Source organism: Artemia sp. Qi Xiang Cuo, chromosome 7, assembly GCF_049724085.1.
Source record: "Artemia sp. Qi Xiang Cuo chromosome 7, ASM4972408v1, whole genome shotgun sequence".
Taxonomy (NCBI): domain Eukaryota; kingdom Metazoa; phylum Arthropoda; class Branchiopoda; order Anostraca; family Artemiidae; genus Artemia; species Artemia sp. Qi Xiang Cuo.
The window spans coordinates 9,133,641-9,146,004 of NC_142800.1; the positions used below are offsets into that span (position 1 = coordinate 9,133,641).

At 34.2% G+C, this 12,364-nt stretch overlaps 1 protein-coding gene across 3 annotated transcripts in view; it reads left to right on the forward strand.

Annotated features, from left to right (window-relative positions):
• The first annotated feature begins 930 nt into the window (after positions 1-930).
• Positions 931-12,364, forward strand: part of Actn (alpha actinin) — a 163,174-nt gene continuing 151,740 nt past the window's right edge. For 2 of the 3 annotated variants that reach the window (XM_089092000.1, XM_089091999.1), the window contains exon 1: positions 931-1,112. In XM_089092000.1, coding sequence (XP_088948126.1) covers positions 1,002-1,112 — 111 coding nt within the window. In that variant the 5' untranslated portion in view covers positions 931-1,001. The remainder of the gene's footprint in view (positions 1,113-12,364) is intronic. The other variant, XM_089091998.1, reaches the window with a different exon arrangement.

Genomic DNA, 12,364 nt, shown 5'->3' on the forward strand with positions numbered 1-12,364 from the left:
TAAATTTTGCTGAAAATTGTTTTCCACCATACAAATAGCAGGCCAAACTATAAATTCTTAAAAAAACGAAAAGATTTAAAGTATGATTTTCTTTTTCCCTGAAAAGACTATGCCAATATAAAACGAACAGGTATTAATTAAAAAAACTGTTTTCAAAAAATAAGTTTTATCAAAGAAAAGTAAAGAACTCCATTAAACGAAAATGAGCAAAATTAAAATCAAATAATCTACCAAGCGTGAAACTACCACAAATCAGCTTTGATAAATAAATGAAACCCAAAACGAACAGAAATTACAATAAATAACCGAGTCAAACTGAAAACGAGCAGAAATTAACATACGTTGGGCTCAAAACCCCTATGCCTTCCCAAGCCCAGATCATAATTTGCACTTTACTGAAAAAAATACAAATGAATATGCATTGTCAGTTTAATATACATATACTGATATTTATTAATCAAAATGTTAATATTATTAGATTTATTAAAGTTATAAAAGTAAAAACATTTATATTTTTTCAGTGGTCATTGAGAATTCTACTTGTACAAATGTGGTCATTAGTGGTACAAATGAGAATTCTACTTGGTCATTTAAACATCCTTACTAAAATCGAGGTTGAACGTGCTTGGTGAAGTGGAATTTTTATTATTATTTTTAATTATAAAATTTGGCGCGCGGTGGCGCGCCCCCCGGTTAAAAAAGGCGGGGCACCGCCAAAAAAATTTAGGGGCGCCTGGCGGCGCGCCGCCGCCGATACTGAATCATACATTTGCTGCCGTCATTTCGGCGTGGCGCGGCTTCGGGGACTACTTTACACTATGATTCGAGATAAATTAGATAAGATGGCGCCAACATTTCGAACTTAGGGGACCGCCTATTTTACAAATGTGCTGCCAATTTTGAAGAACCGACAGAAGTGCATTTCTAGCAAATGATTTGAAATTTAGTCTTGCCTGAAAAGGTGTTCCAAGTTGAGAGATATTTAGCATAGTCAGTTAAACATGGTTGAAGTGATGATGAACAGTAATGGCGATTATGGATATATGGAGCAAGAAGAAGAGTGGGAGAGGGAAGGATTATTAGATCCAGCTTGGGAGAAGCAACAGAGAAAGGTAGGAGCCAATAACTTTATAAGGCTGCTTCACATTACATTAATTAGCCCTAGCTTAATGGAAGTCCAAGAGTATCAGAGTGCATATTTAAGTAAATATTTAGGTAAAATTCTACTTTAGTTACTTTTGGCTATATTGGAAAGGGGTTGGGTTAGGAAAATGAAACTTTCAGGGATGGATCTACATGCTAAGGTATGTCACGGGAACGTACTTTGAAGTACCTACCTCCACTCCTCCCCCCTCTATATAATGGTAAATTACTGCACATTACTAGTTGTTTTAGCTCACATTTCATCCTATATTACTATCATAATTATAAATCACTGCTTACATTACACAACTTCAGCTTTTAACCTTGTTCATTAAAATATATTCCAAAATCCTATTTTCCTTTAACATTCATCTCTTTAAACTTATTTACTATATAGCTGACCTGCTTATGAAACCTGTTTGTGATGTCAGAACTTTGTTATCATAACCGCTTTAAGGGTATGTTGATAAGCAAGCCATTTAAAATATTAGTTAGGGAAAGGATTTGACAAGAGATAAGACCAGTAAAAAAATCCAAATTGTTTTTAGAGGACAAATTATGTTATGAGATGTTTTTATTTTTATTGGTCCATTCGCTCATAAAGTTTCTGTTGAGTTTATTGAAACACTAGCATGGACTTTGTGTAGTTACGGACTCTCCATAAAACGTTGAAAAGTGCAAAGATGCACCTTAGCCCGGGGGGAAGTTGGGCTTGGGGTGGATTTCTAAGGGGAGAATTTTCCTGTGGGAGGGAAATTTCAAATGAGTGAATATTCTGGGGGAAATGTTACACTGGGGGGTATTGACGGAATTACTATATGAAATTCTTTTTAATTGTTTTACATTCTCTGCCAAATTTTTTATTTGGAGATGTTCCGGGGGCTTTTTCCTGTGCGTTTTGTTTTCTGGGAAATAATTTCCACGGAAGGGGGTATTTCTGGAGTGGCCAAGAAACCAATATATAGATTAAAGTCTTCTTCCAATGAAAAAATGCTAAGGAGAATTTTTCAGGGTGAGTTGTCCACAAGCAATTTTACAAAGAAGGGAGAATCTCAGCGTGGAATGAATTGTCTGGAGGGAATTTGACGGGGGGAGGTGCACTTTATGTTGGATGAAATATCCACAGAGGAGCTCCGTGAGGGGAAGGGGTGTATTTCATATAGGTTGAGCAAGACTTAGCAGCATTATTCAAAAAATAAACAGAAATTATGCCAGATATGAATGGTTGCCCCTCCTCAATACCTTATTATTTGCAGTAAAGTTTGACTGTTTACTAAAATTGAAAAACAGGGCTTTTTAATTAGAATAGGAAGCTTTTTTTAAAGTGCTAACAGCTTTAGCACAAAGAGCAAGGTATTGAAGAGGGGCAACACTTCATATCCGGAATAAACCTGCCAAAACTAATATGCCAATTGTGTTTTAATATTTAATGCACTGTGATTCAAAATGAAAGCAGTATTAGTTGAAAAACGTTCAGAAATTAAATAAAAAACTATTTTTTTTAACTGAAAGTAAGGAGCGATGTTAAAACTTAAAATGAACAATAATTATTCTGTATATGAAAGGGGCTGTCCTCTCCTCAACCCCTAGCTCTTTACGCTAAAGTAACATAAAGAGCAAGGTGTGAAGGAGGGGACAGTCCCTTTCATATACAGTATAATTGCTGTTCGTTGTAAGTTTTAATGTCACTCCTTACTTTCAGTTAAAAAAAAAACTTGTTTTTATAACTTAATCTCACAAAGACAATACTTCTGTCAGCATATGAAGAGCCATGTATATTGCAGTCATATCTGTCTGGTTTATATGCAAAGTAACACAAGAGGCGAAAATTAATGTACAGGAGAGTAGCGAAAAATTATCGTGTGAAAAGAATATTTGGCAGGGATAGTCAGTAGTCATAAATCAATAGGGGTGGCAACATGATTGGATGATATTCGGAGATTTGGGGAACCAAATTTTTTTTTGGGGTGGCACATAGATTTCTGGGGAAATCCCCGGAAATTTGGGAATAGTGCAAGCCTTGCTTGTTTTCTAATCAGGAAAATCGAAATGCTTAAACCACATGAGAAAAGAAAAGCTTCAACTTTGCGGTTGACGCAATAGCGAATTGCCGCAAAATTAATTCAAAGTCAACCAAACACTGCCGCCTCTTCCGGCGGCGTGCCAGCGATGTTGTGACACTTCAGTGGCGGTCAACCGAGCGTCTCTTTGGCGGCGTTTGGTTGATGCACCGGCATGGTGCTGGGGTCTAGGTAAGACACAGAGCGCTACAAACATCAGAATCGACTTAAGAGGACAAGTTATGTAATGGGAATATGTGTTTGAAATCCTCCTTTGCCCCAAACTCAAAATTTTCCTAAATTTTACTTTAGAAGCTTTATTTAAATATGTGAAAAGTACCAAGAAATCGGTTGCTACATACAGCAGACTTAACTTGTAAGGATCAGTTTTGTTATTAAGAGATTTTTTTGAAATCTCCATTCCCCCCAAACTCAAATTTTATAAAGTCATACTCTCGTAGATGTTGAAATATTTACATAGCACTAATAGATAGAGCTCTACAAATATCGGAATCGACTTCAGAGGACAATTTATGTCATGGGAAAATGTTTTTGGAATCCCCCTTCCCCCCAAACTCAAAATTTTCCAAAATTGTTACTTCAGAAGCTTTTTTAAATATCTGTAAAGCGCTAAGACATAGAACGCTACAAACATCAGAATCGACTTTAGAGGACAATTCATGTCATGGGAAGATGTTTTTGAAATTCCCCTTCCCCCCAAACTCAAAATTTTCCAAAATTCTACTTCAGAAGCTTTTTTAAATATTTGTAAAGCGCTAAGACATAGAACGCTACAAACATCAGAATCGACTTTAGAAGACAATTTGTGTCATGAGAAGATGTTTTTGAAATCCCCCTTTCCCCCAAACTCAAAATTTTCCAAAATTCTTCTTTAGAAGCTTTTTATATATTTCTAAAGCATTAATAGATAGAGTGCTAAAAACATCAGAATCGACTTCAGAGGACACGTTATATCACGGGAAGAGGTTTTTAAAACCCCCCTTCTTCCAAACTCAAAATTTTCCAAAATTCTACTTTAGAAGCTTTTTAAATATTTTTAAAGCGCTAAGACATAGAGCGCTACAAACATCAGAATCGACTTTAGAGGACAATTTATGTCATGGGAAGATCTTTTTTAAATCCCCCCTCCCCCCAAACTCAAAATTTTCCAAAATTCTACTTTAGAAGCTTTTTAAATATTTCTAAAGCGCTAAGACATAGAGCGTTACAAACATCAGAATCAACTTTAGAGACCAATTTATGTCATGGGAAGATGTTTTTGAAATCCCCCTTCCCCCCAAACTCAAAATTTTGTAAAGTTCTAGCCTTCTTTTCCATGGGTGAGGGGATATTTTCCCCGGGTGGCAAAGTATTTGGAACGTTTTAAGTCAGAAAATAATTATTTCTATGTAATAGGGCCACTAAAAAATTACAGAAGAATAGCAAGGTATCTGGAAATGTTGTTAACTAAAAAAAAAAAAATAACATCCTTGTATAAAGTAAATGTAATCTTTCATTTAAGGTTTTTTTTTTTTGAACAAACATCAGTGCCGACTTGAAAGCATTACGGTTTCTGCCAAAGTTAAATTTCTGCAACCTGGGACTAAACAAGCCAAATGATTCAATTTTCTACTGTCGAGGCAGTCTTAGAGTTGTATTAAAACCATAGCATGTTATTGAGAAGCAGGAATTGTGATAACTGTGGCCAGATTTGCGTAAAATATAGAAATTCGTTTTGTTGCCAGAAGTCTAGGCATATACCTATCCGAGGTGGCCGCAAATATTCTCAGGTAAAGTGTAATTTTTCAAAATCGGTCTATGACAAAACATGGATGGCTGGTTCACACCTTTCTCTGCTAGAAAATTTCTGTTTTTTGGTGATTTAGCTTCAAATACCGCCTCCAAGGGAGAATTTCATGATCAAAAATGTTATTTGTTGTAAAAAAAAACCTTTGTGGATTGGAGCCAGTTCTACAGAGAGGTTTGTATGTACATGTCATTCAAACTCCGCTCCTTTGGGAGGAGAAGGAGTCATTATTGAGATAGATGAAGCCAAATTTGGGAAGCGTAAATATAATCGTGGTCGGATTGTCGCGGGTGCTTGGGTATTTGGTGGAATAGAGCGAGGAACTGGTAATTCATTCATGGTTTCTGTGCCGGATAAAAGTAGTGCCACGTTGTTGGGAATTATCCAAAACCGAATCCTGCCAGGGACAACAATTATCAGTGACTGTTGGAGGGCCTACGATTGCCTGGCTAGCCAGGGCTATTAGCATTTACATGTCAATCACAGCATACATTTTGTTGATCCTGCAACAGGTACTCACACACAAAACATCGAAAGACACTGGCTTGAAGTTCGAGAAAATATACCCAAATATGGCAGAAGAGAAGAACATATGGAAGGATATCTAGCAGAGCACTATTCCAAAAAAAAAAATTCAATCTCCTCAAAAATACACCATTTCATGAAACATATATCGTAGCTTTATAACCCCAACTAATTTGTTTTTTATGGGTATCATTTACTAATTAATTTTAAAAACTTTGCAACAGAAAATATGGCACTTAATAATATCTAACCAAAGTTGTTCTTAAAGCAATTCAAATGTTTTTTTCCGAATATTTTAGTGTATCAATCTTCATTATTGAAGCTACGAGACTTTATTGAAGTGTAAATAGGGAGGGGGAGAGAGGGGGCGGAAGTAAATATTTAACTATAGAATAATCGGTACTTGTGCATTATAAATAACCCACCACCATACACGAAAGAAATTAAGTTTGGTTACTGCTAATGAAATAAAATAAAATAGGTTGAATATAATAGTTTAGAAACAAATTTGGACTACATATTTGCACATTAGGGGGTGGGGGTAAATTATAGCATATATTAAATACGTAACCTAACCTAGGTACCTTTTTCCCACCCTAAGCCCAAAAAAACAACAGTTTAAATATTGTAAACCCAATAAGAAATCACGCTTTTTGATCCATTTGTCTAACAAATACCCGTTTGTCTGGTTTCCATGTACAGTCTATAGTGGTGGGTTATTTATAATGCACAAGTACCAAATAATCTATATGTGTTTTGATTATTTTTTTTGGAAACCCCTGAATATTTTGAGTTGGGTAACCACATAAAACATGTTCAAATAGCTTAATTCAATAATGTTTAAAAATTTTGCTCTTCTTTTTTACATCTGTGATTAATAATATGCAGAAAATGCTATAACTTATATAAAAAATTTATTTCGAGGGTTTAAAGGTTAGATGCAAGGGTTTTTTTACGCAGGAGAAGGGGGAGGGCGGGGACTAAATAGGTTGAGTCAGAAGTTTGAACCTTCAGACAAACAGGGGTTATGAGGCACTGTTGGGGGGCTGCCGCCCCCCAAACTCCCGCTTTTGCAGCCTTTAAAAAAAAAAAAGTTTTTTAAACTGAAAGTAAGGAGCGACATTAATACTTAAAACAAAAAGAAATTATTCCATATATGAAAGGGTCTTTCCCCTCCTCAACGCCTCGCTCTTTACGCTAACGTTTAACTTTCTCACAACTCTATTTTTGTTAAAAAATAAAAAAATTTAGCGTAAATAGCGAGGCGTTGAAGAGGGGACAGCCCCGTTCATATACGGAATAATTTCTGTTCGGTTTAAGTTTTAATGTCGCTCCTTACTTTCAGTTTAAAAAAGTTTTTTTTTTTTATCTAACGGCTGCAAAAGCGGGTGTTTGGGGGGCGGCAGCCCCCCAACTGTACCTCCTAAACCCTGTCCGTTTTATGGTTCGAACTTGTGACTCAGACTGTTAAACTCTTTAAAAACGTAGTTTTTTTTCAAATAATTTCTGCACGTTTTGTGTCTTAGCGCTTTATAAATATTTAAAAAAGCTTCTAAAGTAGAATTTTGGAAAATTTTGAGTTTGGGGGAAGGAGGATTTCAAAAACATCTTCCCATAACATAATTTGTCCTCTGAAGTCAATTCCGATATTTGTAGCGCTCTATCTATTAGTGCTTTGGAAACATTTTAAAAACTTCTAAAGTAGAATTTTAGAAATTTTTGAGTTTGGGGGGAAGGGGGATTTTCCAAACATCTTGCTATAATACACATTGTCCTCTTAAGTTAATTCTGATGTTTTTAACACTATATCGATGAGTTCTTTAGAAATATTTTAAAAGCTTCTAAAGTAGAATTTTGGAAAATTTTGAGTTTAGGGGGAAGGGGGATTTCAAAAACCTCTTCCCATAATATAAATTGTCCTCTAAAGTTGATTCTGATGTTTGTAGCGCTCTATGTCTTATCGATTTAGAAATATTTAAAAAAGCTTATAAAGTATAATTTTTGAAAATTTTTAGTTTGGGGGGAAGGGGGATTTTAAAAACCTCTTCCCGTGATATAACGTGTCCTCTGAAGTCGATTATGATGTTTTTAGCGGTCTATTTCTTAGTGCTTTAGAAATATTTAAAAAGCTACTATAGTAGAATTATAGAAAATTTTGAGTTTTGGGGGAAGTGGGATTCCAAAAACATCTTCCCGTAAAATAAATTTTCCTCTGAAGTCGATTCAGATGTTTTTAGCACTCTATCTATTAGTGATTTAGAAATAATTTAAAAGCTTCTAAAGTAGAATTTTTGACAATTTTGAGGTTGGGGGGAAGGGGGATTTTAAAAACCTCTTCCCGTGATATAATGTGTCCTCTAAAGTTGATTCTGATGTTTTTAGCACTCTATGTTTTAGCGCTTTAGAAATATTTAAAAAGCTCCTAAAGTAGAATTTTAGAAAATTTTGAGTTTGGGGGGAAGGGGGATTTTAAATAAAGAGGTTAGGTTAGGAAAATGAACTTTCAGGGATGGGTCTATAGGCTAAAGCATGTCCCAGGAATGTATTTTGAAGTACCTATCTCCACTTCTTCTCCCCTTTGAGGGTCCTGAAATTTGCCTACATAACAGGTGAGACGAAGGCTAGGCCTATTGAAATTCTGACAACAACATTTTACCTTAGTTTTCAGTTGTCAGTTTCTTTTTCTCTGGCTTTAGTTCTGAAAATGCATTTCATGTCATTTGAGTAGAATCTTAAGCCATGTGACTTTGAATTGAATTTATCAAGTATTTTGGGCAATAGGTTGCATCAAGACTGGGCTGGCAATGCGTGTCGAACAGGGAATTTTCAGATATATCTTCAAAAAAGTAGTGAGAACTTCTCCAATGCGTGTCGAACAGGGAATTTTCAGACATATCTTCAAATGTTTTTTTTTCAAAATTTAGGAAATGTATTTGCATATCTTTAAAACCTTATAAATTGGGATTGAGCAAAGTTGTGAACCTGAAAATTTTTTTTCCATACTTCATTTAAGCAGAAGATCTATTTTTCAAGGTTTCAATTTTATAACACACATATTATTAAAGGTCATCAAAGGTCAGGACCCTCTAGAGGGAGAAGGAGTAGAGGTAGGTGCTTCAAAATATCTTCAGAGGATGGTATAAATTTAGAATTTGTAGTGTTGACTAGGAGACATGTTAAGAAAACAATTCTTACTTTAAAATATGTATAATGATCCTAGTTAACATATTATCCAAGGGGAGAACCTTTATCATCAAGTCTTTCCTCTAAAAATCCTTCTTTTTCCAACTTAAAGAAAAGTTTACAATAAACCCCATGCTAAAATGCAATGCATAAATCTTTTGAAATTTCCGCTATAAATTGCCAAATAAGTTGTTTTATAGATAGTGCTATCCCAGCCATTGTTAATTGCGTTTTTTTTTTTAAATGAGCAGTGGCAAAAATACAAAATATTAATACAACCTAACCTAGGTTAGGTTGAATTAATATTTTGTATTTTTTCCACTGCTCATTAAAAAAAACACAATTAACAATGGCTGGAATGAATGCTATCTGTAAAAACAATTTATTATTGCAGCAATTTCAAGTTTCATTTTAGCATGGGGTCTATTGTAAACTTTTTCTTTTAAGTTGGAAAAAGAAGGATTTTTAGAGAAAAGACTTGATGATAAAGGTTCTCCTTGGATAATATGTTAACTAGGATCATTATACACATTTTAAAGTAAGAATTGTTTTCTTAACATGTCTCCTTGTCAACAGTACCAACTCTAAATTTATACCCAGAGGACATACCTTAGCCTGTAGATTCACCCCTGAAAGTTTTATCTTCCTAACCCAACCCCTTTCTAAGATACCTAAAAGTAGCTAAAGTAGACTTTTACCCTCAATAATAATGTACTCAATGCCTTTTTTAGGGTTTTTCAAAATAGCCTAGGCTAATTATAATTGTTTCACCTGCAAATGTACCCCCTCTCCCTCCTTCCCCCTGATGATCATATATAGGGTAAAGGTTTAGAATTAAGCCTCTTCAGAAGGAGACCTGCTACAACCAAAAGAGACACATTCTTAGATTGCTAATTTTATGCTTATTTCTATGTTTTGGTTTGTGGGTAAATATGGAAGAGTTTAAATTACTGACCTATAAATAAGTTGAACAAATCAATCAATACCTTTTTTTATTTTCTTTCCAAATATAACAGTCATTTTACTTGGAAATTCAATTTTAAGCCCTTAATGGACCCTCAAAAATAGTACCTTTTTCTCTTATTTTTGGCCATATAAAAAAGTTAAAAACGATAATTCTCACTTCATTATATGCAGAATATTTGTAGTTAACACATTTCAGTAAATTTGTAGTTGATTATGTAATTTAGCTAGGATGAAAGTAGAAATGTTATTTGATCCCTTTTTTTATGTTCTTTCATGATTCATTAATTGCTTCTGGGGCTAATTGCATCTTGAGCCCTTTAAGGGGCCCTGAAGGCATTTTATATGAATCATGAAAGAGCATAAAAAAAGCATCAAATATTGTTTTCACTTTCATCCTAGCAAAATTATATGACCCACTGCAGATTTACCATGAACTTTACCCCCACCCCCCTAATTTGCAAATATATACCATGAATTGTCAAAAGCAAAGTTTTGAATTGCAAAATTCAGCACTATTTTGTTGATGGCATCTGAAAAACACACAGTTAAATTGAAACAATAAGAAAACAGTTTAAATTTGATTTGCTAATAAATGAGGTTTGAGTTGTTATAAATAAGTATTTTTGGAATACTTATTCCAACAAGTTATTTATAAACTAGTAATATGTCTTTAACCAATTTCCAATACATTTACAAAAATGAAATACCTCTGGGGTCCTTTTAATTGTGCAAGATACCATTAGCCCCAGAAGCAATTACTGAATTATGAAAGAGCATAAAAAAGGCATCAAATGACATTTTCACTTTCATCCTAGCTGAATTATATAGCCAACTAAAAATTTACCCATGTTTCATTGGCAGCTTCACTATACTTTACCCCCTCATGTTCAAATATATAGCCTACACTATATAGTCTATTTCCCATGTGTTTACAGGTTCTCAACTTCATCACAGTCAATTCAATTTACAGGTAAGCTGGGTTAAACAAGAGTAATGCTAACAGCTTAAAGTAAACAAAGCAATTCTTTAAAGATTTATTAATTGTTTATTCAATTGGATCATGAATCAGGGCCTGTGGGTTATATCATTTTAGGAAAATGGAATTATAATCAAATAGTGTTATGTTTTTAACCATTATGTTAATCCTTTTCTATAACAAACTTAAGAAAATAAGTTATTGTCTTCAAGGGACCATAAAGTGATTAAAATTGAATTTTCAAGTAAAATGATTGTTATACTTTGGAAAAAGCATAAAAAAGGCATCAAGTAGTATTTTCACTTTATTTGTAGGTCAGTAATTTAAATTCCTCCATATGTACCAGTTTTTTTTTTTTTGAAGATTCATCCCCAGCCCCCCTCTAATGGTCTCGTATAGCATTAGGCTACTTAGAAAAAAAGTAACATAATAATTGATAAAAACTGAACTAAATGGTAAAAAACAAGGAGATATGATCCATTGATACTTCCTGTATATTATAAAGCAAGAATTTCATCACTTTCTTGGTTAGTTGCTTTATTTAACATATGGCTTTATAAGACCATTAGAGGGTACCTGAGGATGAATTTTCAAAAATGTGAACCAAAACATAAAAATAAGCTTAAAATTAGCAATTTAAAAATGTGCCTTTTTTCAGTAATATAATCATCTGTATATTTACCCAGATTTTTGACAACTCAAAAGCTCTTGAAATGGGAATAGAACTTTAGGTAGTGGATATACATCCCAACCTAGTTCTGGGCACTGTGTTTTAAGTTGTCATCCAGGTCAATTAATTGTTTTTTATATTACTTGGCTATAGGGGCTGATCTCCAGCATTTTTATTAGGGGGGGGGGCAAGAGGGGGGACATGGGTATATACTAGTTTTTTCTCCACATTATCGGGGGGCAACTGCCCCCCCCCCCCACAAAAAAAAACGCCCCTACTTGGCTAGGTAGAAGTTAAACACATAACTCACTTTAACTTTGTATGCTCTTTCCAAATAAGCTAATTGCTTCATTTCCAAATTCTATTTTGCCCTATTAAAGCTAACATGGTCCTCCTTATTATTTGCCAGAAAAAGATGTTCAGAAAAGAAAGTTTGCCAAAAATTCTGAAAACTACTTAAAAAAAACTGGTAAAGTTTTAATTGAGGGGCTTCATGCTGTTGCAAAAAGTAGCTGACAAAGGTGAATTGAACGTTTGAGGAATGAATCCAGGGCCCAAAATATATCCCAGTAAGGTGTTATCAAGTTACTATTTCTATTCTTTTCTGATTTCTAGGGCTTAGAGAAATGCATATATGACAGATCTAAGCCTATCGACATTTCAACAAGAAATGCTTTACCTTAATTTTGTGTTTTCAATCTCTTAATCATTGGCTCTAGTTTTCAAAAAAGCAATTCATATTATTGTAGTAAGAGTTTTAAGCCATATTGAGGTTCTTTTCCAAAATTTAATAAATAGATTACCAAATCTTTAAAACCTTAGAAATCAGGATTGTGCAAAGGTATAAGAGACAAAATACTTTTCTCATGCCTTATTTGAGTAGTAGATCTATTTCTCAAGGTTTCATTTTATAAGACAAAGATTGCAACTGATCATCAAAGGTCAGTGCCTTTTGGAGGGGGAGGGAGTGTTGATAGTCTAGAATTTCACCAAAAAACTATAAATACTAACTTATCATATTCCTAAAAGTGCAT